The sequence below is a fragment of the Acomys minous genome, assembly GCF_964271855.1.
Source record: "Acomys minous genome assembly, chromosome: 4".
Classification (NCBI taxonomy): Eukaryota; Metazoa; Chordata; class Mammalia; order Rodentia; family Muridae; genus Acomys; species Acomys minous.
Genome location: NC_140486.1, coordinates 131332938 through 131359399, shown reverse-complemented (window position 1 = coordinate 131359399; position 26462 = coordinate 131332938). Strand labels below are relative to the sequence as shown.

Genomic DNA, 26462 nt, shown 5'->3' with positions numbered 1-26462 from the left:
TTAGAACAGAAAGTCTGATAATATTGTTAAAATGGTACAAGTTTAGTCCATAAGACATTCAGTCATCTCATACGCTAAACAGTTAAATATAAATTTTGAAATAAATTTTGGAAAACATTCTTCTTTTGGAGCATTTATTATTAATTTTAAAATACTGCTTCTCAAATGAGCATAGGACTAATTATGTTCATCTATCACTGACTTAACATTTTGACATCTATAGACAAGTGAGTGAAGAAAACCTAATGTATTTATGGAGGTGCACATCCTAACGTACTTGTACTTATGGAGGTGCATATCCTAACGTACTTACAGACGTGCATATCCTAACGTACTTACGGAGGTGCGCATCCTAACTTACTTATGGAGGTGCGCATCCTAACGTACTTACAGAGGTGCGCATCCTAACTTACTTGTACTAACGGAGGTGCGCATTCTCGCCCTTCACCGACTGCTACACCCTCTTCTTGGTGCTATTACTTTTTCCCAAGTGGCAGTCACAGCACTTCCAGGTGCATTTACACGGACGGCCGTGGGATTTCCCCTTCCTTAATCTACTTGTTCTCTATCAACGAAACACCATGAAACTACATGACTCTAGCTCTTGGCATCTGAACAGGATAAAGTCTTATTTTGGTTATCTTTAAGCATATAGGCGACACAGAATTCCACTTTAAAACTATCACACAGTGACATTTCCTCTTGAGGCTCTGAACTTTGTTCAGTTTCATCCTACTTCCTTCAGACCGCGAGATGCCTGTAACAGGTATGTGCACAGATGGCCTGCTAGATCGCTATTTGATCAGTATTTTATCGGGCTGAGGTTTTGGATAGGGGCAGAGATATCCCCCAGGTTTACAGACCCCGTTAGGTTGTCTATCAGGGAACAGCTAAAGGGACACAAGAGTGGAGTCTTCAGATGGCGCTCACGCAAGAATCCTGGCGAGGAGGCGTGGCGTAGAGAGGAGAGGATGGATTTCTTAAATGATATTTAGGCATGAAGGCCGGAAGAAAGGAGGCAAGGATGCCCAAGGCTGTGGCCTGACCGACAGAAGGACCGAACTACTACGGGCTGAAGTGAGGAGGCCCAGGAGGAGCAGATAAGGGGTGGGAGATCCAGTCCCGACTCTTAAGTCAACACACATCGCAGGGATGGCTCAACAACCCCGCTCACTGCGGTACTATTCACAACAGCCACGTCGTGGCACCAGCCTGGGCGTCTGTCGGATCAGGGATACAAAGAAAGTATACATTTACACAGTGAAGTCACATACAACCACAGAGAAGAGTGCAATTATGTCTTGTTTTTTGTTTTGTTTTTTTGTTGGAAAATAGATCAAGTAAAGGTCATCGTATTAAGTAAAAGAGCAAGATCCAGAAAGAAAAACATTTCATGTTTTCTCTCATTTGCCGATTCTATATTTTATGTAGAAACATTTATGTTTTAATCCTGTATATGTACACAGAGGGAAGACTAGTGTAAGGGGGTTGACCAGTGGGAAAGTGGGGAGAAAGGAGCCGGAAGTTCACAGGGATAACTGCGGTCAAGGTACATCACATACTTGAGGAAGACTTTCTTAATGAAAGCAGCACCATGTACATCGGGTATGCACAAACGGAAAACAGACAGGCGTGTTTGGCATGTCCCAGACGCCTCGGAGACAGCCAAGAAGAGATGTTGAGAAGAGAACTGGACATGTGCACATGGTAGGCCGGCAATCTGGGCAGGGAAAACCCACGTGGATGTGTGTACATGGCCTTAAATACCTGAGAATGAATGATGCCTCCGAGGAAGGAGTGTTACTAGGAAAGAGAAGTGGCCCAAGGGCTGTGAAGAACTCAGCTTTCCTCCCATCTTGGAGGAAGCAGCAAGAGTGGTGGTGTGGAGACAGGAAGCTGGGCGGGGTGGGGCGACTGGGCGGGGTGGGGCGACGGGGCGGGGCGACCCGGAAGTGGGAGGCTGCGGGGCGGGGTGACCCGGAAGTAGAGCAAGGAAAGGCGTTTCAAACATGGAGGGCGAACTGCTACGCCCCACCCCCGCCTCCTGGGGTGCTACAGTAGCTTATCCATCTAGCCCCTCAGTCTTATTTGCTTCACTCATACAAAAGACTCTGCCTGACGTTAATTAGCTTCCCTTTCTCAGCTAGAAGTAAAATCCCGGGGCCTTGCTTTTGTTTTCTTCTTTTTCTCTCTTCAGACTTTTGGACTACTTTCCACAATAAAAAGTGCATCTTACTCTGGAAATCCAGTGGCCCCCCCCCCCCATAAAAGAAGGAAGAATACTTAACCTTCTGGCTCCCCACAAACTCTATCTTCTTTTTCATTCTCTCCTATTGTATTCTGCATAATTAAGAATAATGTTGCTCCTGACCCACTAAATTGATTTCACTAGCTGCTAATTCGGTCACGACCACAGTGTTGAAAAAACAGATTTTCACAGGAACTTGCTGGGGGCTTGGTCACATTCATTACTAATCAGAAAGACAGCGTTATTTTTATCTCCACCATTCCCAGTGAACTTTATGCAAAACCAGTGCTTGTTGAGTGAATAGTTTCGAGACCCTAACGTCATGTTTCTTGAACTCAGCTCTATGGATTGTGTTGCTTTTGCTTTATTTTCCTGACTAAAGGGCCATGCCCGCAAAGCTCTTTGTCTAGAGACTGGAGTCTTTTGGGGTGGCTTCTAGAAGAGGCAGAGCCCACCAGCTACATCCAAAGACAGGCAGCTCTTCATGACCTTGCATATTCTCTCATATTGATTAACCTTTTTGAGTCCAGCCAGTGGTGGTGAAAGAAATTTAAGAGCTAGTTGGATGGTGCAGTGGATAAAGGCACTTGCCACCAAGGCTGAGGACCCGAGTTCAGGCCCTGAGACCCACATGGTGGAAGGAGAGGACTGGATCCTCCTGAAAGTTACCCTCTGACCTCCACATGCACCTGAAAGTTACCCTCTGACCTCCACATGCACGCTGTGGTCATCTCCCCGCTCTGACCTCCACATGCACGCTGTGGTCACCTCCCCCCCTGACCTCCACATGCACGCTGTGGTCCCCTCCCCCCTCTGACCTCCACATGCACGCTGTGGCCACCTCCCCACTCTGACCTGCACATGCACGCTGTGGCCATCTTCCCCTCTCCGACCTCCACATGCACGCTGTGGTCATCTCCCCCCTCTGACCCCCACATGCACGCTGTGGTCATCTCCCTCCCCCCAAAATAAATGCAATAAAGTTTTTAAAATTGTAAAAAAAAAAGACACCGCCATTTTCTAAAAGAAAAGATCTCAATATTTTAGAACAATCTTACTGTTAATATTGCAATTTACATGGTATTCCACGGCGAGAGGAAATGCCTGTCACCTTTCAGAACAGAAGGGAAAGGCTCGAACAATTATCTGTGTGATTTGAAACAAATGATCTGGAGGGAAATTTTAAGTACCAATATGTCTTTGAATCTTGAAACATCTGATTAGGGGATGATGTGCATTTCACCTGCGCACGCCACTCAACGAATTTTTACAAAGAAAGCGTGGCATGTAGTAAGCCCTCAACAGGTGTGAAATGAAACAAGGTGCTTCAAAGGGAAGCACCCACCTACTGAGGGACCAAGGAGGAGGCGGCGGAGCATCTCGAGGTCACCACTCACAGGAAGGAACACACCACGACAAAGAGTGCAGGTTTTGGGATCAAGTCAGATGGCACGAATCTCACGGCCAGCCATGTGATTTAATCCATGGCCATCTTCTAACTTTAGGCTTTCAAATATAAAACGAGAACATTGAGACTTACAGAGATCTTACCGTAAGGGTGGAGGTTCTTTTTTTTTTTTTTTTTTTTTTGAGACAGGGTCTCTCTGTGTAGCCTTGGCTGTCCTGGACTCAGTTTGTAGCCAGGCTGGCCTCGAACTCACAGAGATCCGCCTGCCTCTGCCTCCTGAGTGCTGGGATTAAAGGTGTGTGCCACCATGCCCGGCACGGTGGAGATTCTTAACTATAAGATATTAATTTAGAACATAATAACATACAGGACATGCCTATTGAATGTAACAGAGACACACCCACCAAATGAACGTTTGTAGGGTTTCCTGGGGGTGGAGGGGGTCTGATCCAGAGGTATTTTCGTGTGAAAATCCTGTGGAAAGGGATTGAGAGCTAAATCTCCATCCATGTGGGGTGGTGGAAGTCCCTAAATCCCATTTACCTCATGAAGGAGCTGACCCACGAGGGAATCCAAAATAAATCCAGGCTTGGTGGGAATTGTGAGAGATCAGTGGGCTTGGGGGATTCTCCAAAGACTTGGGGTGCCAGTGGGCAACGGCAAGCTTTAGCCGCACACAGGGCCACCTGGAAACTCAGGCGGCAGCAATGCTGCCGTCCTAAGGATGGTCTTCCCAGGAAAACCTCAGCTTTGCTCTTAAGGTCTTTCTTATTGAATAGCTGTGTTTATAACTCACAGTATGGAGGAGAATTGCTTTTATATAAGGCAAACTGTTGGCTGATTTTATCTGTATCTGTAAGGAGTCTACCACAGCAACCCCCACTTTAAGATTTGACTCAAAGCCAGTATTCTAGCCTAGCCAGGTGGGCACCCAGAAATAGCCAGTACAGATGGGGACACAGGCAGCAGCTTCTCCGGCAGGGGGATGACTCTGGCGTTTGGGATGATCACCTACTGCTTGCTTACAGATGTTCATGGTTCACTTTGGTTGTGAGTTGTCTGTTTTGTGGAAAAGTTACCATTTGGCTCAAAAGCCTAAGCATAAATAAAAAGTCCCCAACTAGCCGCTCTGGAGACTGAGGAAAATCTCCCCAACACCAAGCCTGTTTGTTCTCCTTTGCACCCAGTAGACTGCCTGGGAAGTCAAATTCATGAACATTTTTTTTTTTGAAAATTATTTCTTGTTGACAAATGAACAGGAAAACGGAGAGGTGATCTGAAGCATCGCGTCAGACGATAACAAAAGAGGAATCTGAGAGGCTAACTTTCCTTCAAAACCAATTTTTGAAGGGACCAGTAATTCATAATGCTCCACTTAGTAAAAATAAACATGGAGATAATCTACAGAAATCAGGACTTACTAAGAACTCGAAATACTGCTTATGAAATACGTATTGTACTGTTTAAAAACCATTTGCTTGGGAAATCTGCCTCACCCACTAATCTACGAGCAATTTGAGAGAAAAGATGATGTTTTCACAGACACTGTTATTCACACCTACAACCTCAGTTCCAAGGTGAGTGGTCTGCTACTAAGTGATATAAAAGTGTTCATGAAGTGCCTAACTTCCTCAGCTGGGTTAGAACTTTTTTTTTTTTAAATTAATCAACTGAGAAGTGACATATAGGAACTTTTAACCTTGGACTTTCCTCCGTCAATGATGCGGAAGAAACCCGGCATCCATAGTGAGCAGGCAGAGGGGACCTCAGCAGATCACATTTGGTGCATGGAGGAGCTTGTATGTGCTCACATGTGCACATGTAAAGGAAGAGGGCAGGCAGGGGATCTATGGCTAGCATGCAGAAGAGAGGTGTTGGAAGCCTCCGAGGGATTGCACGTGTTTCCATGGTGATCTCAGGGATCCAAAGCTACATCTCACAGAATGGCCAGCTGAACTCCAGACCAAGAGAGGCCTAGCACCAGATGTGGGCAGGCCCAGTAAGCAAAGACAAAAGATTGTCACCTCACCTAGTGCACTCCAGGGTGCGATTTACTTATCACCAACCCTTAGACATAGTCCGCAGAAGAGGTTTCCAAGAGGATGCTGGATATGGGACTGCTTGCTTTATGAAGATTCCAGGAGGTTGGTGTTAAATGTCTATTGCTCTCCAGCCTATATTTTGAGACAGGGTCTCTCAGTGAGCCTGCAGTTTGCCTATTCTGACTTGGAAAGTCTAGCTTGCTAGCAGGTTCCAGCTATCCTCCTGTTTCTGTCTCTCCGTTGCCAGGGGTATAAATAGGTGTCGGTACATTTGGGTTTTCACATGGAGGCTGGAAATCTGAACCCAGCCTCTCACCCTTGTTACTGCGGGCACTTTACTTCCAAGCAGCCTTCCCAGCCTGTGCCAACATTGTGATGGTAAGAATTCTGAGGCAAGAAGGGCCTATCTATATTTAGAAATGATCACCTTTGGATGTAAAACGAAACAGGACCCTTGCTAACCGTGCACACACGTACAAACATGCTGTTATTACTTCTCTCAAATCCAGTCCCCTCCCTCACTCCTTCCCTCTCTCCTTCCCGCCCCCCCCCCCCATGAGTCCATAGCACACTGTGTACAGAACAGTGATGTTTTTCCCACTAGGAACTGAGCTACCTACAGAGAGCAATACGGCAGGTGCACCTCACATGAGAAATGCTTTGTATTTTTTTTTCTTTTATCTTTTGCTAATGAGTCACACCGGCCCTGTGAGAGCTCTTCAGCTATCCCTGCCACCTCCCAGGGCCAGCGCTGGCTGCCTGCTGTTCCTACACTTCGCTGCAGAGATGGGTGGGCTCTTAACTTCCTACTCATGTTAGCAACTGCTTGTTTAGAGTAAAAGTCTATGCCTTGACAGAAAAACATTAAGTTAATTTTCATTTATGACATCCTATAATATTCGGAAGGAGTCCCTTTTGGGGGTTAGAATTAGACCAATACCCAGAAAAATACATTTGAGGAGAGTATGGCTGAGTGGTAGGACATGTATTCTGCATGCCCAAGGTCCCGAGTTTGGTCCCCAGACATGCATTTTCTTGTGAAATGTCCAGAGAAAACATTACTTCTAAGAAGGAGCTATTTCCTAGATAATATATGAACAAAAGTCACGTGAGTTCCTAGCTTCTGAACAAGCTAGGCAAGTTTCTCAGCATGACTGTGAGAGCTCTGACACAAAGGCTGAGGGGAGTGTAGGGTCTGCCTCCCCCCCACCCCCAGAGGGAGGGGCAGGCACGGAGGGAGCTCTTCCCAGAGGGACAGTAGGGTCTGACAAATGGCACTTGATTTTCTTTTTCTTTTTCTATGTTTCTTTTTTAAACATATACATTTATATTATTACACATGGGTAAAATAAACTACATACAGCAGGAAGAACCATGAGACAATCCAGAATTATATAAATGTTATATTCATAGTGATTTGGCCATTTGCATTTGGTAAACTTGAAGTAAACATCTTTCCTGTCTTGTTGGGCCTAAATTTCTGAATGGAGATTACTATCTATCATAGCTCATCTCTATTAATTTAAAACATCTATCTTGATCTAAAGAGCTCCTACCCCCTAGTCTACTAAGCTTAATTGAAAGACTAAACTATCTGGTCTTCAACCCCATCAGAGATTTGAGAAGGGATAAAACTTAAATACTTGAATGAACCCAGAGTGCAGGTTAGCAGCTTCCAAAATGAAAAAATGACTGAGACAGTTCACTGCCTGAACAGTCACCTACCACGCTCTATAACCTTGGAGCATCATCTTCAGCCTTCTGTCTCAATATATCTAACAGACATATTTGTGAGGCAGGAACTATTGAGGACTTGCTTACCCTGTCTTGGCAGAGTTTGGCTGTTGACTCTGTCTACATTTAAACTTGCCCATTTTTACTCAGAATTCTGTCTGTGGCAGAAATGAGGACATTTTGCCCAGTGGCTTGTTTGCCACATTTGAAAACAACTCCATAGGGAGGTTCTTTGATGCTCATCTTCTTCTTCAAGACAGGCTTACTGTTGCCAGGAGTTAACTTGTCTTCTTGTCATCCTTAATCATCAGAGAAATGCAAATCAAAACGACTCTGAGATTTTATCTTACACCCATGAGAATGGCTAAGATCAAAAACTCTAATGACAGCACATGCTGGTGAGGATATGGAGAAAGGGGAACACTCTTTCATTGCTGGTGGGAGTGCAAACTTGTACAACCACTTTGGAAATCAATCTAGTGCTTTCTCAGAAAACTGGGAATAAGGCTTCCTCAAGACCCAGCTATTCCACTCCTTTGGGGAATATTTCCAAAAGATGCTCCTCCACACAACAAGGACATTTGCTCAACCAGGTTCATAGCAGCCTTATTCATAATAGCCAGAACCTGGAAACAACCTAAATGTCCCTCAGTTGAAGAATGGATAAAGAAACTGTGGTACATTTACACTATGGAATACTAATCAGCTATTAAAAACAAGGAAATATTGACATTTGCAGGCACATGGATGGACCTAGAGACAATCATCCTGAGTGAGGTAGCTCAGACCCAGACAGACACACATGGCATATTCTCACTCATAAGCAGATGTTAGCCACTTAATTCAGGTTAACAACATTACAGTATAGAGACTGATGAGCCAACCAAGGTCCATGTGGGAGGTGGACCTAGTAGACAGCACGGTCTCCATGTGGGTCCCACAGATGTGGAGTAGGGAGTAGTGGATTCAGGCCTCCTAATGTTGGCACTTGATTTTCTTTAAAAATATTTTTTACTGAAAAATATTCTCATACAATATAAAAAAAGAAAATATAAACACATATACACGATCACACCATAAAAACACAAAATCAGAAACAATAATATACAAGTAAAAGGGCAGTGAGATAAAAACAATGCTCAAGCAAAATAATATGGGAAAAAAGTCTACACAAATATCAGTGAGATGACTGTGCTGGCCATCTGCTGCTAGTCGTGGGGCCTGCCCTTAGGTGTGGCTTGTGCATCCAGTGAGGCTGCCCTTAGGTGTGGCTTGTGCACCCAGTGAGACAACCCTTAGGTGTGGCTTGTGCATCCAGTGAGGCTGCCCTTAGGTGTGGCTTGTGCACCCAGTGAGGCTGCCCTTAGGTGTGGCTTGTGCACCCAGTGAGGCAGCCCTTAGGTGTGGCTTGTACACCCAGTGAGGCTGCCCTTAAGTGTGGCTTGTGTACCGAGCGAGGCTGCCCTTAGGTGTGGCTTGTGTACCCAGTGAGGCTGCCCTTAGGTGTGGTTTGTGTGTACCCAGTGAGGCTGCCCTTAGGTGTGGCTTGTGCACCTAGTGAGGCTGCCCTTAGGTGTGGCTTGTGCACCCAGTGAGGCTGCCCTTAGGTGTGGCTTGTGTGTACCCAGTGAGGCTGCCCTTAGGTGTGGTTTGTGCACCCAGTGAGGCTGCCCTTAGGCGTGGCTTGTGTGTACCCAGTGAGGCTGCCCTTAGGTGTGGCTTGTGTACCCAGTGAGGCTGCCCTTAGGTGTGGCTTGTGTGTACCCAGTGAGGCTTCATTAAAGAAAACTGCCAGTTATAGTGGAGTCAAAATTTCCTGTGAATGAAGGCACGAGCTTTTGCTTACAAAACCGTATTTTCTTTTGTTCTAACACAGTAGCCAAAAGGAGAAATACACGTTTTGTGTGGGAGGTATGTGAATATCAAGAAATATTTAAATGGAAAGATTCTAGCACACGTGATCAACCGGAGCCGATGGAAACTGGGACGCCCGACCTGATTCTTGTGTGTGTGAGACATTAGCAGAGGCTCACCATCCAGGAGGACTTAGTCCACACGCCGTATAACACGTTCCCCAATTGTATCAAAGACGTGGACCACAAAAGAGCTCAGCGCTGAGATTCTACTGTTGCACGGATTCAAGCAACAGGGTAAATTAATCCGTTTCTAAAGGAGTTGATGATAAAATAAATATTGATGGAAAGGCCGAATACATACGAGTGATTTCAGCAATTTGTCTAGCTGGTTAAAAAATGGTTAAAAGATTTATTCATAGGATGGTCTGTCACAGCACTTTTTTTCCTAGTAAAAAATGTTTAAAAATATTATAAAAAATTTAAAATATGCTTTTAATTAAAATATAACTGTGTGGCTTTCTCCTTTCCCTTCCTCCCTCAGCCCTTCCCTTGTGCTCCTTCCAACCCCAACCAGCTCCACCCACTCTCAAATTGAGAGGCTCTTTTTTTCTTTATTACTGTTACATATATATAACATGCATCCAAAATATTTGAATATATATTCAAATAGTCACATAAATATGTATATGTAACATATGTCAACGTGGAAGTGCAAAAACCATAAACATCTGTATACTCAGACATGCGCTGTCTTCCATTTTAACAAAGAGGAATTGTATATTAACTGAGCCTAGCCCTCGGCCTTTCTCACTCAATAGCACATATTGGCCATTGTTGCATGACGGCATGCTTCAACCAACCTCATTCTTTTTAAAGTTATGAGCTCTTCACTGTGTGGTAGACTTCAGTCACTTAGCAGATGTTTAGTACCCGTTTAGGGCACGCTGAGTATACATCTAGGTGGTGGGGACGCAGAGCCAAGCAAAACAAAATCACTGACCTCACTGTCCCAGATTTTCCTGATGGGAGAACGTCTTGTGAGGCCCAGGCTCAGACAAAGAGTTACAACAACTAGTAACTCCTGAGAGGGAGAATCAGCCACCACCAGGGAGGAGACCCGCTGGTCATCCAGCCCCAAATGGTCAGCCCTGAAGCCATATGCATACCACAAAAAAAGGGGGCATGGCAGGTGAGGCTATATTTATATGTGTGTGCATATAAATGTGTGCATACACACACATGCACACATGCACACATGCACACACGCACACATGCATGCGAACTCGGCTGTACATATAGAACACATCTGGAGGAAATGCTCCTGCAGGGACGAGGAATGCGCACAGGTGGGAGGTGCTGAACGCTGAACTCTATATGACTCTTTACTATTTGGTTTTGTCCACATTCAGCATGTGCAACTTTCATTATAAAAATATGAATTAGTTGGGAAAGCTCTCAGCCTGCAGGTTCAAAGACCTAAGGAAAGTTTGGGTTTTTCCACAGGTGAACGGGTTCCTGAGGGTGGAGAGGGAGAAGTTAGACTCTTGAGAGAACCAGCACCATAGAATACACTTTGCTACCCTATTTCTTCACTAGACTTTTACACCCACAGTGAAGAACATTTACATGCGCCTGGGTGCAAGAACCCATGTGCTGCACGGCAGTCTGTACCACTTATTTTCAATGAGATAAAACAGCTTATTTAAACTTTGAATTTCCCTATTGGGTTCAGACGATTCAGCTGTTTACCCAGCAGCACCCTGCTTAAAAATAGATGGCATGACATTTGTGGGTGCTTTAAAAAAATACCCATTGGAAAGAGGAGCAGAGCGCCCATGCCACATTTATTGTTTCTATTACATAAGAATGGAGAACTGATACAAAATGACGGCTTCATAGAAAACAGTCTTCCAGCCCAGGACAGAGCTCAGGAGCCAACAGCATCCTCTGGCTGCATAAGGGCACAGCAGCTGAGCACAACTACTCGGTGGTTATAATTAATGTAATAGTATATGGAGATTATTTTCCTTGGTTATCTTCCATATTACAGGATTTCCAACCATCAATTATCAACTACGTATGGAGTGTCTGCTACATAGTAGTCACTGTCAGTATGAAACTGAATACAAAGGTGACACTGGGTTTATTTTACCTTATTTTATGGACCTGTGTAATAATTACATTTGTGTCAATCTTCCAAATACAAGATATGGTTAATATTGATCTTAAGCCCATTGTCACACAACGCCATAGACAACTGGGACAAGAAATAAAACAGGTTGAACTCAAGGTGTGTTGTCATCAAATAACCAAACTGGTAGAGGTACAGGAATCCGAAATATTGAAATCACGGTTCCAATCAGTAGCACTGCTGATGACAAAGGATACCGCCAGAAGGAAATGAAGCCCAGAGCATGGGGCTCCCACCCAGCACAACACACCTACCTTGGCCTCTTACTGACTTTATTTATGAAGAAGATCTACTTTATGAGGAAATTTCATTTACTGGGTGATATGAAGAAGGAAATCAGGTCTGTGTGAGGAACCTGATGTGGCCTTCACCGGGCAACATTTTTATCTCCGGTTTTCTCAGCATTTTCTGAGTTCTTGTCAAAGGCTACACGGTTAGATCCATCATCTTCCTTGCCAGTATGCGCCTTACCCAGGAGCGGTCACTCCCACTGAGGAGGACGTGAACTGCTCCTCCTTCCTGCTCTGTGACTTAAATATTAGCTCATTCCAAATCAGATTTGCCACCGGCTCCGTCCTGAGGGGGGCCTGGCTACCAGAGGCCATTTTAGTGAGTGGCCAGGTTAGGGGAAGAAAGTCCTCAATAGCTTGTTTTTTTCCATGTCCCTCTAGAATTTACCTCCCAGAGGCGGCTTAAGTGGCCTCCAGCCTGACACATTGTTTCATCGCTCCTGTTTTCCTTTTCCCAGATTCTGCAAATGGTTCCTAATGGTCTGGGTGCCCCCCACTAAGAGCAGGGATTTTGTGTTTTTTTTCAATAGCCTGGTCTACTTTTGAGCACCCTGTGGCATTTTGTAAAAGTGATAAATAGCAACGATGAGCTCCCTGGGGTCCCTGGGGTCCTGGGGCTATGGGAGGACTCAGAGTGAGGGGAAAAACAAAACCATTTCTGACAAAGGCAAGATGTAGCCAGCCTCTCATTAGACCCAGCTGTTAGAACTGGAAACATTTGCTAATAAAACGCTGCAGGGGCTTTGAGCTGTGAAGCCAAGTGTGTGGACTAGGCTCCCAAGATGTGCTTCTGTCTTCTTTCCAGTTTGGGGTGTTACGTTATTTTCTCTCCTTGTCTTCTCTCTTGTTTGAGCCTGCATCGTGATGAGTTAGATCTCTCTCTATCTTAAAGAATCTATACTGTTTACTTCCTATACACACACATTTATTCGACTTTCCACATACAGATGTGAAGACTCTTAGCTGTTTTCTTTCGCGCTGTGGTCTGGTCCTACTTGTTCATGACCCAGGTATGACTGCATCGATCTCGGTAAGTGATAGATACAGCTGTTCCTAGAATCTATGCAAATGCACTCTCACCTTAATAAGCAAAGACTTGAAAAATGTTGAGTTATAGAAACACTTGAAATTATTGATAATTTTATTTTCACGTTGAGTGTTTTTAGGATAGTACTGTGGACTATGAAAGTCATGTATTGGGTGGGATAAAGGTAAACACCAAACAGTGTTTTTATTAATGACACATGCCATTTCCATATTGTTTGTTTTTTTTGTAATAAAGCCAAAATAGTTGCATGTACTTATAAAGTTCGAATTAAACATAACAAGTTCATGCTTCAAAACAAAATAAAATAAAAAACCCTGAGGAAATTCTGTTGCTTTTGTCGTGTTTTCTTCTCAGAAGGTTAGGTTGATAGAAGGACTTATTTTCTTTAGCCACTGATGGGGGTGCCATGGGTGTTGTTATTTTCTTCATCTTGTCATAACAGTGACTCTAGGGTACAGTTAGTGAAGGAGAATCATCCCTGCATCCATCCACGTGTGGAGGGAGGGCCCCTCCCATGTGCCAAGGAGGCGGGAGCAGAAGACACAATGCTCATGGCCCAGTGTTTTTCCCCAGGTCCAGTTTTCCCCGTTGAGAGAGGAGGAAGGAGCAAGTACAGGCTGATGGAAACCAAACCATAAGTAAGGCGTTGGCATGGAAGCTCGTCCAAGGACTTCCCTGACTTGAGATGTGAAAGATGGGCAAGATGCTGCCAGCTAAGCAGAAGGGGGGAAAAGGTGTTCCAGAAGATGAAAGTGTGCAAAGACACGACCATGTGTATTTTCCCAGCACAATATGCAAATTGTACGTGATATACGGAGAACTCACAGGAAACCAAGTTCACTCCAGACCTTTGGAGCCTTCATAGCACTGCTAGACCACATGGAAATTGCTTAGACTTGTGCCACCAATAGTCTTAACTTAGTGGAAAGACCTAGAAGGTGTTTTTAAGGCTCTCATTCCTTGAACTGTCTTTGACACTAATGCACTGTGAACAAGAGGAAATGTGCATTTCCTTGTTTGTTGTTGTTGTTGTTGTGTTTGTGTGTTTCTGGGACACAGACCCTCTTCTATAAGATCCCTTCTTGTTGCCTACGGTTTCCTCTCCCAGAACTTTGTTTTCTTCCTGAATGGGACAGGACATTTCACCGTTTCCTTGGCCGTACTACCCTACGACTCTGCCCTCATCTACCACTCATGGTTGTTCTTTTCCATAAGCGTTTGCCCACACTAATGCTTCGGATACCCACAGATGGCCTTGCCACGCAATGGGTTTTCTCTTGCTGAGGTACAGTGATTCATCCCTTCATACACTGTGACACGCAGCGGTAACGTAGAGGGCCTCTCTACCCCAAAGCACCACGTATGCAACGTCATCCACCTTACATTAACGTTTCCTTTCCCTTTATCAGCTCATTGGGAGAGTCATCTTTCAGTTCTTAAAATGGCCACCAGCTGGATGGGTTTTCTCTGCTGCTGTGTGAAGTCACCATAGGCACACCAGCTAGCAAACAACTCACATTTCTTCCCTCACAGTTGTGGTGAGAATTTTGGTGTCCTTAAAAACCCAGTTGCATTATGTAAACATGTTTTTGCTGTAATCCCAGGTGTGGGATATAGGCTCGCTTCAGATTGTCCACAGCAGCAGACTATTTGCCTCATGAGGGCTCTGGCGGCCGGGGTGGGGTGGGGGTGGTAGGTGTTATTCTGCCAGCCGAAGGTAGCTTAATTCTGGGGACTCTAGAGAGGGTGTAAAAGACCAGAGCCCAAAGAGACGGGGTGTGGCTGTTCCTCCTGCTGCCTCCTACTCCTGCTTTTGCTGGTTTGTCAAACAGTTGAGAGAGAAGAGAGAAGAAGAAGCCAGAGATCCTCTGAGGAGACAAAGACTGGACTTGGTCCAAGGAACTCAGTGCCCCTAACCAGCAGGAAGTACTCTAAAAAGAACTCAATGCCCCCTCTCCCCACTAACCTTCTTTCTCGTCTACCTAGTGTTGGGGTGTTTTAAGGGATTGGGATGGAGAAAGGTGGTAGACATAAAAACCCAAATAAAGTAGAACAAACAAACACACCAACACATAGCTCCGTAGGTCAGAAGTCCATGAGGTTTATGAGCCGAAAGGCCCACACCAGCAGGGCTTGGGGCCCTTCCTTGTCTTTCTACCTGCATTTCTTGGCTCCTGGCCTCTCCACCTTCAAAACCAGGAGTATAACATTCCCCCCCCCCCCCCCCCCGAGCTAGGGTTTCTCTGTGTAGCCCTGGCTGTCCTGGACTTACTTTGTAGACCAGGCTGGCCTCGAACTCAGAGATCCTCCTGGCTCTGCCTCCCTGAGTGTTGGGATTACAGGTATGTGCCACTGTGCCCAGTTGAGTATGGCATTTAAAAATGTCTATGTGCTTCTTTAGTCAAATGCAATGTGTTGGTTAAAAGTCTGTCTACAAGGCCGTATATGTATGTATGTGTGTATATATATATACACACACATACACACATACACACACACACATAACACACACATACATTTAGTGTCCACCCAGATAATTTAAGATAATCTCTGTCATGTGATAATGTAATCACATGTGCAAAACCCTATTTACCATGCATGGTAACAAATGCCCTCTCCTAAGATCCTGATATGGCCACATTGACTACCGTCCCTATACTTACTGTAGTCACTCACACTGCCAGTCCTCTGTTCTGTATTAGCCACCGTTCATGTTGTAGACATCAATACCATGTCCACCGCACAGATGAGGAAACAACGAAATGCTAAACAGCTTGGTCAGTTCATACGGAGGATTTCAAGATAGTTGTGCCCCCCAAAACACTTATTACTCACACATTCCACACTCCCTCACTGTCTCTGACTATGCACTTATGAGTGCTGATTTGCACAGGAAGGACCACAGAGATTATCACGGTAGAAAGAGAATGGAGACTTCCTCAGATGCTGTGCATTTCCCGTCGGTGTTTCTTCCATAGGGAACTCTGCCAATTAGGTGGCTTGGTGGTATCGAGCAACCCTTTGCTTCTCCGACACAGAGCAACGGGGGCTGGGTGGGTAGGCTAACAGCAGGCTGAGGCTGGGAAGCACTGGAACCTGACGGGGCTTGGGCAAAAGTGCTATGGAAAGAGTAATCACAGGGCCACGTCCTGGAGAATGAAGTCGGGGCCAAAGGACAATGAAGTGAAAGAGGAAGAGCTCGGCTACTTCCTCCATACGGAGGGCGAGGAGGGCTGGAAGTTCCTGTAGGCGCAGGGGCTGGAGGAGAAAGAGTGAACACACACAAAGAGCTACAGCACAGAGAAAAGTGCTTTCCAACCAACAATAGGGAGAAATACACCCATGGCAGGGCAGACCGTTGGACGCCAGAAAGCGAAGGAATACCAGTAGCTGGTAGAAAATTAAAGCTCCCCGCCCCACGACCACAATACATTAAGAATAACCCCCTTTTCTCATTCTAAGAAGGCAGGATGAATAAAAGAGCTGGCCCTTGGAATCAAGCACACCGGAGGGCAAATTATCTAATAACAATGTCGTAAATGGCAGTACCCTCAGGCAGATCAGTCCTGGCTCGGGTGAGGAACGGCCAGCTTCTGCAGCCCCAGGAAGACCACAGGTAAGTTCGCTTAGCCCTGTAGCCAGACGTTAATGTTCAGATAGGTTTTACTGTGTGGGGGGCAATGTGCCTGGGCATGGGCCACAGCCATGAACGAGACCACACACCAGCCTCCATGGAGCTATTAGCCTAGAGGCTGGGACAGGCTTGGAATGAACAGTTCCGCATACAAGAGAAAGCGCCTGGTGAAGAAGCGATGGAGGCTATGAATGAAGACACAATGAAAGAGGGCGTCTGGGATGGTTCATCTTCATTGTCAACAGGGCCAGAACTGGAGTCGCCAGATGTATTCATGATGGTGTTGACGAGAGGGTCACTGGCGGATGGGAACCCACCCAAGTGAGGGCAGCATTCCGACACGCCAGGGTCCAGGGCTGATTAAACAGGAGGACGTGAGCTGGGCACTGCCATTCACTGCTCTGCTTCCTGACTGTGGACGCCACGCGGCCAGCTGACTCACGCGGCATGCGAGACTGCGCTCCCGAATCAAAAGCCCAAGACAAGCTTTCTCTTAAGTGGTTTTCTGTCAGGAGCTTTGCCACAGCAACAGGAAAAGTAACTAATGGGACCCTTGCCTGCAGTCTGGCACATGAGGGAGGGTTTTCCAGGGGGAACGACTTCTCAGATGACACTGGAAGGCTGAGAAAGGGGTCAGTATGAAACAGGGAATGAGGTGGGGGAGGGAAAGGTCCAGAGGAGGAAGTGGCTTGTGCAAAGTGCCAGGTTAGAGGGCGTGACACCTGTGCGTGAGGGAAACAGACCGCTGAGTGTGCATGGAAGAGAGAGGAACTGTGGGAGAAGGGAAAGTGTCCCCAGTCATGTGACCAGCTCATAAGTCATATTAGGGAATCTCAGTTTTATTGTAGGGGTAAAGAGGGACCATTCAGTGATTGTGTGTGTGCACGTGTGAGTGTGTATGAGTGTGTGTATGTGTGTGTGTGTGTGAATATGTGAGTATGTATGAGTGTGTGTGTGTGTGAATATGTGAGTATGTATGAGTGTGTGTGTGTGTGTGTGTGTGTGTGTGTGTGTGTGTGAGAGAGAGAGAGAGAGAGAGAGAGAGAGAGAGAGAGAGAGAGAGAGACCATAAACATACGTACTCTATTGCTTAAGCCTGTTGTGTAACTAAGGTGGCCTTGAGCTCACCCAGTCATGGCCTCTCAGTCCTGGACCTTTGGGTATTTGCCGCCTTGTTTGATTCACTGAATGAATGATGCTTATGCAGAATGTTTAATGATTCTGCCTGTATTTCAGAAAAAATCATTTGGTTCTAGTGGATTGGAGTGGAATGAGGGAAAACTGACAGGAAGATCTCCCCCCTCCCCCAATAATCCAGGCATGGCAGAGATTTAACTCAGATCCTAGGATATTGGCAGAAGACAGAGAGAAATAGACAAGTTGTACAGAGCTTGGTGGTTTTTCTCTCTCTCTCATTCATTCATTCATTCATTCATTCATTCATTCACAGTTCAATCAGCTCTTGTAAGTGCCGTGGATACATGGCATGAGAGAAACGTTAATGAAAGAGATGTTCATTAATCTGGATAGAAAAAGAAGGGTATGGAGAGGAGAGGAACCGGCAAGATGAAGGTGGAGAAGTCAGGAGAGGGAAGGGCATGAATAAGAAGGATATATATATTTTATAAGGATATATATATTTATATAAGGATATATATGTACAATGATGTCTGTGTGTGAAAATCTCATACCAAGAACCATTGTTTTGCAGAGTAAAAAGCAATAAAAAGAGAATTAGGATACACAGGGCAAGAGGCTTTCTATGAAGGACATCAGGCGCAGTTGTGGCCATGATGTGCTTTAGTTTTGTATTCTGGTATCCTTGGGTTCCAGAGTCTGTGCAAATAAATGAGGCCACATTAACGACAGTAGCCCAGCCTAGTGATGCTTGGGCTCAGTGATGCTTGGTCTCGCTTGTCTCTGTCTCCCCGCCCCCCCCCCCCACCCAGCTGATCCTGACTGGGCTCAAGAATGGTCTTCACGTGTGTTTGGAACAAATCTGTTCGCTGCCTTCTGTCAGGCTGCCTGGCCACTGTGCCAAGAACTTTTTCTGAGTGCGGACCATCTGTACCAATGGACCACCTGATCACCGCTGTCTTCAGCTGGAGGCTGCTCCTGGGCTCTGCGGGTACGTGTCAGGAATGTGTGTGTGTGTGTGTGTGTGTGTGTGTGTGTGTGTGTGTGTGTGTCCCGATTTCTCTCATTTTCTCCTCTCCACTGAAAGAGTTAATGTTCAATTGTGTAGATAACACATGGTTTGCATGTGGTGTGGCCAAAACCAAAACCAAAAACCAAAAATCCCCCTCAAAGGGCTAAAATTTCCATTTCTTATAGCCACTATAGTGAAAATATCATATGAGAGGTGTTGACAGTCTTGCTTATTTTAATCACCATGCTGGCTTTAGGAAACAGTAGTGGATAGAGAGTCATGGGGTGTAGAAGCCATATTTTGTCTGTGGCAGGAAGCTGAATTCAACAACTTACTGATTACAGAGGGTCATTTTCTACTTCCCATGGCGTTCAAATGGACAAGGCACAAGCTACAGGCTCTGAGTTAGAGGTACCAAAGAGAAAGGAAGGTGGCCGGGTGGGGGTGGGGTGGGGAATACTAGGAAAAAGAAGTAAAAACAATTGCAGGGAAAGCCAAGGGAAGCTTAGAGAGATGAGATATGAGCAAGAATGTGAAGAAAAATAAAATAAAAAGCACCTTTAAAATCCCAGACAAGGTACAATTCTCGTGCTTTCGACATGGCTCTGCACACTGAATACCTGCGCAGCTGAACATATCTGAAAACCGTGCAACGTGAACGGGTAACGTGTCTTGTTCTGCTCTGAAAAATTAACTGTGAGATGCTGAGGTTCCACGCTGTTACTTACTAAATTAGTAAGAGACACTTCAAGGGAAGTGTCCAAAACTTGCAGGTGGGCCTTGCTGATATTTTAGGCAGTATTAAGTTGCTACTACAACATAAATACTCTCAGAATCTTGTTTTTTTTCACTTCCAGAGGTAACAGAGAGGAGTCTAGAGTCCAAGGGGAGAAAGCAAGAGAGCTCGGCATATAAAGCCGTTGTGACGTTTAGAAAGTTCAAATGAACAAAACCTGGGAGCCCCCAGTTCGTGTCCCACGCAGAAAATTAGAGCGGGGCGCTGAGACGAGAGGGTCGGGAGGGCAGTTCCTTTCTGTTCCTCCAAAATTCCCCAAACTCTGTCTGTTGTGATTAGACCTTCTAATACTGTTTGAGGTCACCTACTTTGGGAGACTCGGGTCTGATTTTCAGATGACACAGCAGTGCAAGCCCAGAATGCCTACAAATGCAAACCCTGGTTATATTTTCCACTCTTGCCGTCCTGATAGATTAGATCACAATTTCTTTTCCATCCTGATAAAGCCTTGCTGGTTTCAGGGCTTTGTGTGTGTGTGTGTGTGTGTGTGTGTGTGTGTGTGTGTGTGTGTGTGTGTGTGTGTGTTGGGGGGGGGGCATCCAAACAGAACTAGATCCCCTGTGTTAGACACCAAAAACATTAGAATTGCCAAGTAAGTGCTCCCGGCCGGGTGACTGTGTCTCTACTTCTTGTTTATAAGATACTCTAGCCAAGGTGGCGAGAAAACTCTCAGAAACCACAGCTTCCAGGAACGTGGGAACAGATACATTTCCATACGTACTAAACATCATTGCAGCCGGGGACAATCAAGAAAGTTGCAGGAAAATTCACATTACCACTAATGCTGCTATTTTAAATATATGTTCTCAAAAATAAAATAAAATAAAATCCACCTAAACCAAAGCTGTGGAGTAATTTTAGCAGCTGAAAATGATTACCTTTTCTAGAATAACACATACTTACAAATGAAATGATTCCAGAAAACAATGTGAGGCAGACAGCCTGTTTTCCTGAGAGCAGATTTCACCATCAATTTATATCACACCGTGATAAACATCAACAGTCAATGCTTAGGTGGCTTAGTCAGTCATGGCTGGATCTGAACATTTCCCTGCCTAACTGAACCCATTCTGTACCGCAGATGATAAGAAATATGTCATATCATTCTTATTAAAAGCTGCTCTTCTCCCTCGCCCCTCTGGTATCATAAGCAATCGTCTCAAGAGCGCACAAAGGGAAAACTCGTTACAAATTTTTCATTAGACATTATAAAACTTGAAATTAGCTCTGGTACATTTTAAAGAAAGAAAGAAAGAAAGAAAGAAAAAAAAAAAACCACAAACCTCACAGATTAACACAGAAGAAGCCAAGCCTGAGGAGAGCATTTCTAATTCCAGCCCAGAATCTCAACTACCTTACCTTATTAGCCGGAACACCAAAGAGAATGTCCTTATGGAAAATGAAGTTCATTCTTCATGTCGGCTTTGGTTTGGTGTATGCAGCTGAAAGCCTCCAGTTCCTGCCTGAGATTTGCTGAGGCAAAGTGTGCAAGCCCGGGCAGTAAACACAGGATTGGGGTGGGGGGGGGGAGTGTGGAGAGAGAGGGAGCAGCGCTACACTCACAACTCTCCACTCGCAACTCCCCGGTTTCATTCACAGGAAGCTGAAATCAAACCTTCCCGTGGATGGTTACTCCTGAGGGGACTTCCCAGTCCAGCTGGTAGTGAGAAGTTCAGGGCAGTTGCGACAGGGTGTGGGGGGTGGGGAAGTGGGGGGATAGGGGGGATGGGGGTGGGAGGTGGGGGGGTGGGGGTGGGGGGTGTTCGCTTGCTTTCTGTGCCACTGGCCTAGCAAAGTGACACCTCTCTCTCTCTCTCTCTCTCTCTCTCTCTCTCTCTCTCTCTCTCTCTCTCTCTCTCTCTCTCTCTCTCTCTCTCTCTCTCTCTCTCTCTCTCTCTCTTTCTCATTACCTTGGTGAATTCTTTGGTACTCATTCACCTTAAAGCACATGTGGGGGTGATGATACTTCGTCACAGAGAAGTCCACATGGGGACTCATGCCTGAAAATGTGCAAACCACAGACTGCCTGGCTGTCTCTGTGGCAATGACAAGAGGGATGCAGTTCCCAGTTTGAAGACAAGTGTGCACAGGCACCAAGTGGGATGCTACAGTCACGTGACAAATACACAGAGACCCTGGGGGCGGGGGAGGGCTGTGTCCACAGCTACATATTCTGTGCACATCAGTCCCTTTTCCTTCTTATTTAGAAAAAAATGGAAATAATATTGCTTTGTTCATGAATCTTCTCTACAGCAAACAATGACAGAAGCTAGCTTTCTCAGTCAAAATTTCCAGCCACAACATCAAGAGTGCTTCTGGGTTGTCAGTGGGCAAGGATGACATGACCGGGCTGGGCACGCAGGTGTGCCAGACTGTACACTGTGGGCTGCATGGCCCACAGAATACCCATGGACACGGCTCAAGAGGAAGTCATTAACTTACTTCCAGCATGAGGACTGAGGGAGAACCTTTTTTGTAACTTGCTTATGCGGTTCTCAGGTGTGACCCCCACAGAGGATCACGTCACCCTGCAATGTCTATGCCTGCCTGGGACTTCAGAGCACAGAACCTTTCGCACCTTTCTTGTTCTTGTCACCGCATGATGTTAAACCTGTGGGTTCTTCCCTGAATGGACGGGGCTCTGCTGTCTCAGTTTAACGAGAATGATCTATCTACCCTTAAACATGCAGCAAATGTTAGTAGTGGCGTCATGGTTATACTCTTGGATACAGGTGAGGAGAAATGAAAGCAAATGTCACCCAAAGTTTGTATATAAAAGATTTTACAGAGCTGTATCCTACAACAGCCGAAAGGAAAACCACCCCTCATGTTCAACTGATGAATGGATAACACACATGCAGTGCATCCAGAAGAAATAAAGCACTGACTGGGTGTTGTAAGTTGGGTGAGTGTGTATCACTTGTAAAAACCACCACACAAGAGACAAGTTTACAATCCCATTTATCATGAAATGTCCAGAATAGGAGACTCTGCAGGCCCAGAACACGGACTGTTCATGCATGTGCTGGGCTTGAGGTAGGGCATGATGGGAAGAAACGGACACAGGATGGAGGGGTGAAAAGGTGTTTTTATCACAAGTGCAGTGAAGGCTGCACAACGTAGGGACTGTACTAAACTATTATACCTTTTAAGTAGGTGACTTCATGTTTTGTGAAGGAAGATTCTACAAGGATGAAAATGGAACCATAGTCATCTAATGCTTATCGTCACATGAATTATCCATATGTAATTAATTCTGCAAAATGTAGAAAGGAAGAAATGAAGGCGAAAAAAGGCAATTCCTTATTGGAGTCCTTATTGAGGACTAGAGAGATGTGGATAAAGCTAAATAAATGTCCATGTGGTGTTTGGGTTCTTCTCCCCCCTCCCTCCCTCCCTCCCTCCTTCCCTCCCTCCCTCCCTCCTTCCCTCTCTCCCTCTCTCCCTCTCTCCCTTCAGATATAGTCTCACTATATAGCTCAGGCTGGTTTTGAAAACGTTGTCTTCTTGCCCCAGTCTCATTAACAGTAGGATTACAGGGATGTACCACTCTGCCTATCCTATAGCTAACTCTCTTCTCCTCTCCTCTCTTCTTTTTCACTCCCCTCCCCTCTCATCCCCTTCCCTCTTTGTGATCCTCCTGCCTCAGCCTCCCTGGTACCTGGAATTACAAACATGAACCACCAGGCTTCACTTGTGACTAATTTTCAATAAGAAAAATTAAAAAATTAAAAACACGAGAGAATGAAAGCAAGATAAAAACGATATACAGATGTTAGAAGAAGATGAGAGTAAAGAGAAAATGGAAGGAGAATAAAGACCAAACAGAAGAATAAGATGGTGGTGGAGACTTATTCCCACCCCTACCCCCCCTCCTTTTTCCTCTCAGCAGCAGGGACTAAATCTAGGGCCTTAAGAACTCTACCACTGGCTCCAGACTGGGCTTTGATAGGATAACATGAAAGTACAGATAATTCAAGAAGGAAAAGCAGGGCCATGGAATTTTACCATGATGATGACATTAGTGGTGTAGCTGAAGACAAAGGCAGAAATGCTGTGAAAACAAGGCTGTTAAGCTGCTCAGACCAAGGTAATGTGTCTTAAACAGAGCCAGTGGAGTCAGAGTCACAGAAGAAGAGAGGCAAATGTGAGCACAGTGGTTCTCAACCTGGGGGGTATGGCCCCTTTGGCAAAATACCCCTTTATCTCCAAAATGTTTACATTGGCATTCATAACAGTAGCAAAATTATGGTTATGAAGCAGAAAAGAAAATCATGTTACAGTTGGCGGGGTGGGAGGTGGGGGTCTGTCACCACAACATGAGGAACTGTATTAAAGGCTCGCAGCCTTAGGAAGGTTGAGTCTGGGTTCTAGAACGGAAAGAGAAGGACTAAGATGCAGAACGAAATGAGGCCGCTACACTTTTTTAAAGGTCTTTTAGAACATACAACTGGAGACTAGTAGGAGAGGCCAAATGCAGAGGCTTGGTCCAGATGGTTTCATGTGAGCAGATGACGGAGGAGGAGGAGACAGAGGAGCTCAGTGGGGAGGAGGGGGGGGGAGGACAAAACAGCAAGCTGCCAAACTTTCATCTTCCTGCTCTTTTTCTTTTTTCTTTTTCTACCAAAGGGCACAATATTTGCACTGAGCAGAGTAGATGAAGGAGCGAGGTGAGGAGACACGTGACCCTGAGCAAAATGTCTTCTGTTAGGTGAATCCTAAGTGCACCCTTCCTTTCCACGGCGCCAGTGAACATAGCCACTTGGTACCTTCTCCCAGGGACGTCTAGACCAGACTCTTTGTGCTTCCAGCTCCAGCCTTAGAGTAAACACTGTGGCATTCCACAAGCACGCTATGGACACCTCCTGAACCCCCAGGACCCTAACCCATGGGTTTGGACTGTCTGGGCACTGTTCATGTTCCTCAGCACCGTGCCTATCTCCTTCATCCTGACTACCATCTTCTTTTGTTTCTGTTTGTATTTATTTATTTATTAATTACATATACAGTGCTCTGCTTGCATGTACACCTGCAGACCAGAAGAAGGCACCAGTTGTCACTATAGATGACTGAGCCACCATGCAGTTGCTGAGAATTGAACTCAGGGCCTTTGGAAGAGCAGACAGTGCTCTTAACCTCTGTGCCTTCTCTCTAGCCCTCTGTTTGTATTTTTTTTTTTGAGACAGACTCTCATTCCATAGCCTGCCTGTGACCAAGTAGCTCAGGTCCTGAACACTCTATTTTTCCTGCCTTGCCTCCCAAATGCGGGGCATCCAGGCTCTTGCTAGGACACCTGGCTTTGGGGTGCCATTTTCCGTCCTTTGGGTTGGCGTGCTTGGTTTTTCTCTCCCATGTTCCTCTCTTCCCACGCCATGCAGAGGGATGTTTTCAGGGTGCAATGTATATATACCAACCTTACTCTTTCTCCCCACTAAGCAAAGATATAAAGAGTTAAATTTAACTTTGGGTTTGGAATAAGTCTTGTGTCTCTTTCCTGCCAGCTAGGCAATGTAGACATGCTGGGTTCTCATCCCTTTGGTTGTTCTGATGAGACAGCGTTCCCTGGATTTGTCTAGTTTATACCAGCGTTTTCATTTTAACCTCATCTCAGTCATTATCTTCTAGGTTGTGTCTTGCCACACTTCTCATGAATATGGTAGTGCAGCACGGATACAAGTGACAGCTGGGGCAAGGCATTTAACCAGCAGCAGAAATGTTGCACATGTCACTACATTCTTGGAATGTTCAAGAAGACTTGCTTGGAGTTAATCTTTGTATTATAGTCACTAGAGGGACCTGATCTCCTGTTGGCCATCCATCTAATTAGGAGTGTGTGTGTGTGTGTGTGTGTGTGTGTGTGTGTGTGTGTGTGTGTGTGTGTGTGCACATGCGTGCTATCCGGAAGGTAGGTAAGGGAAACACTTTGGGTTTAGGAACCCAGCCTGATCTGTGTGCCAGGCTTTGACGGAGGTGCTAATATGGCCATTACCTCTATCTTAAGAGTCCATGAGGGACTTCACTCCTATCTGTGGAGAACGGGTGGCTCTGATTTTAGACACTATGGTACCAGGAACCAGAGATAAGTCCTAAGAATGGTCAGTCAATAGCCCTTAAAATTTGTATCCATTTGTGCGGTTGATTAATTTTTATCTTATCACGGCACAATGGGGGGGCACATGAGAGGGAAGCCGTGTTTGCTGCTGGTCACCACTGTGACCTCTGCCATCACATGGGGCCTAGTAAAAATAAGCAGTTAGTATTTTCTGAATGAATGACAAAGCTTTTAAATTGGTAGGATGTGGGGAGTAGGTAATAAGCATAATCGCTACTAGCAAATAATTTGATGCTTGCGAGTCTATGTGGGACATCACAGCTAGGATTCTGGTTCATAAATCTGGCCTTCTTGTCTCTACCTCTGTTCAGAGTAGCTGAAGCATCATAAAATATGACACCAACCCTTCAAAGGCATCATGTGCCCTAAGTCAGGCTGAAGAAACCTTAAGAGAATGACGTCCCATTTCCTCTAAGGGGAGTTGGGTAGGTTTCTGTTTGCTCTCTTGGTCTATAGATGCTTATTTTCATTGGGAGTTGGTTATAAGTTATTATTGGCCTTATACAGAAAGAAAACTTGGTTGGACTCAAGAGACATCTCTTTTCCTTTATCTTTCTTTTGTAGGTAAGAAGATAGGGGCTGAAAAGAAAGAAAGGGGGGCTACAGAAATATAGAGGGAGAATAGAACAAAAGGTAGATTATTGAATCTACTTCTCTACTCAAGGCCTTAATTGTTACTCACAAATAAGGTTATTTTTAACTCATTGGTATAGAGTTTTGTATATTGATGCAAAGTAAGTATAATTCTGATACATTGGTACAGAATTCAAATCTAAGATTATTCTTCACACATTATATATATATTTCTACTCTAATATGAGGTATTATACCCATCCAACTCAATTATAATGCAAGCTTTACTTCCAATACCTTGAAAGTGGTGCTGCAGCCTATTTAGGATAATTAATTAATACAGGCTAACGGTTAATTGAACAAATCATGGTCATGTCAAAT

General features: G+C 45.2%; 1 protein-coding gene across 16 annotated transcripts in view; it reads right to left on the bottom strand.

The window, feature by feature from the left end:
- Nucleotides 1-26462, bottom strand: part of DLGAP1 (DLG associated protein 1) — a gene marked incomplete at its 5' end in the record, with an annotated part of 765236 nt that overhangs the window by 234937 nt on the left and 503837 nt on the right. For 2 of the 16 annotated variants that reach the window (XM_084779903.1, XM_084779890.1), the window contains one exon: nucleotides 20756-20899. The exons of 13 other annotated variants lie outside the window; for them this stretch is intronic. In XM_084779903.1, coding sequence (XP_084636029.1) covers nucleotides 20756-20806 — 51 coding nt within the window. Of the gene's footprint in view, nucleotides 1-20755; nucleotides 20900-26462 lie in introns of those variants that run through there. One more of the 16 variants, XM_084779895.1, reaches the window with a different exon arrangement.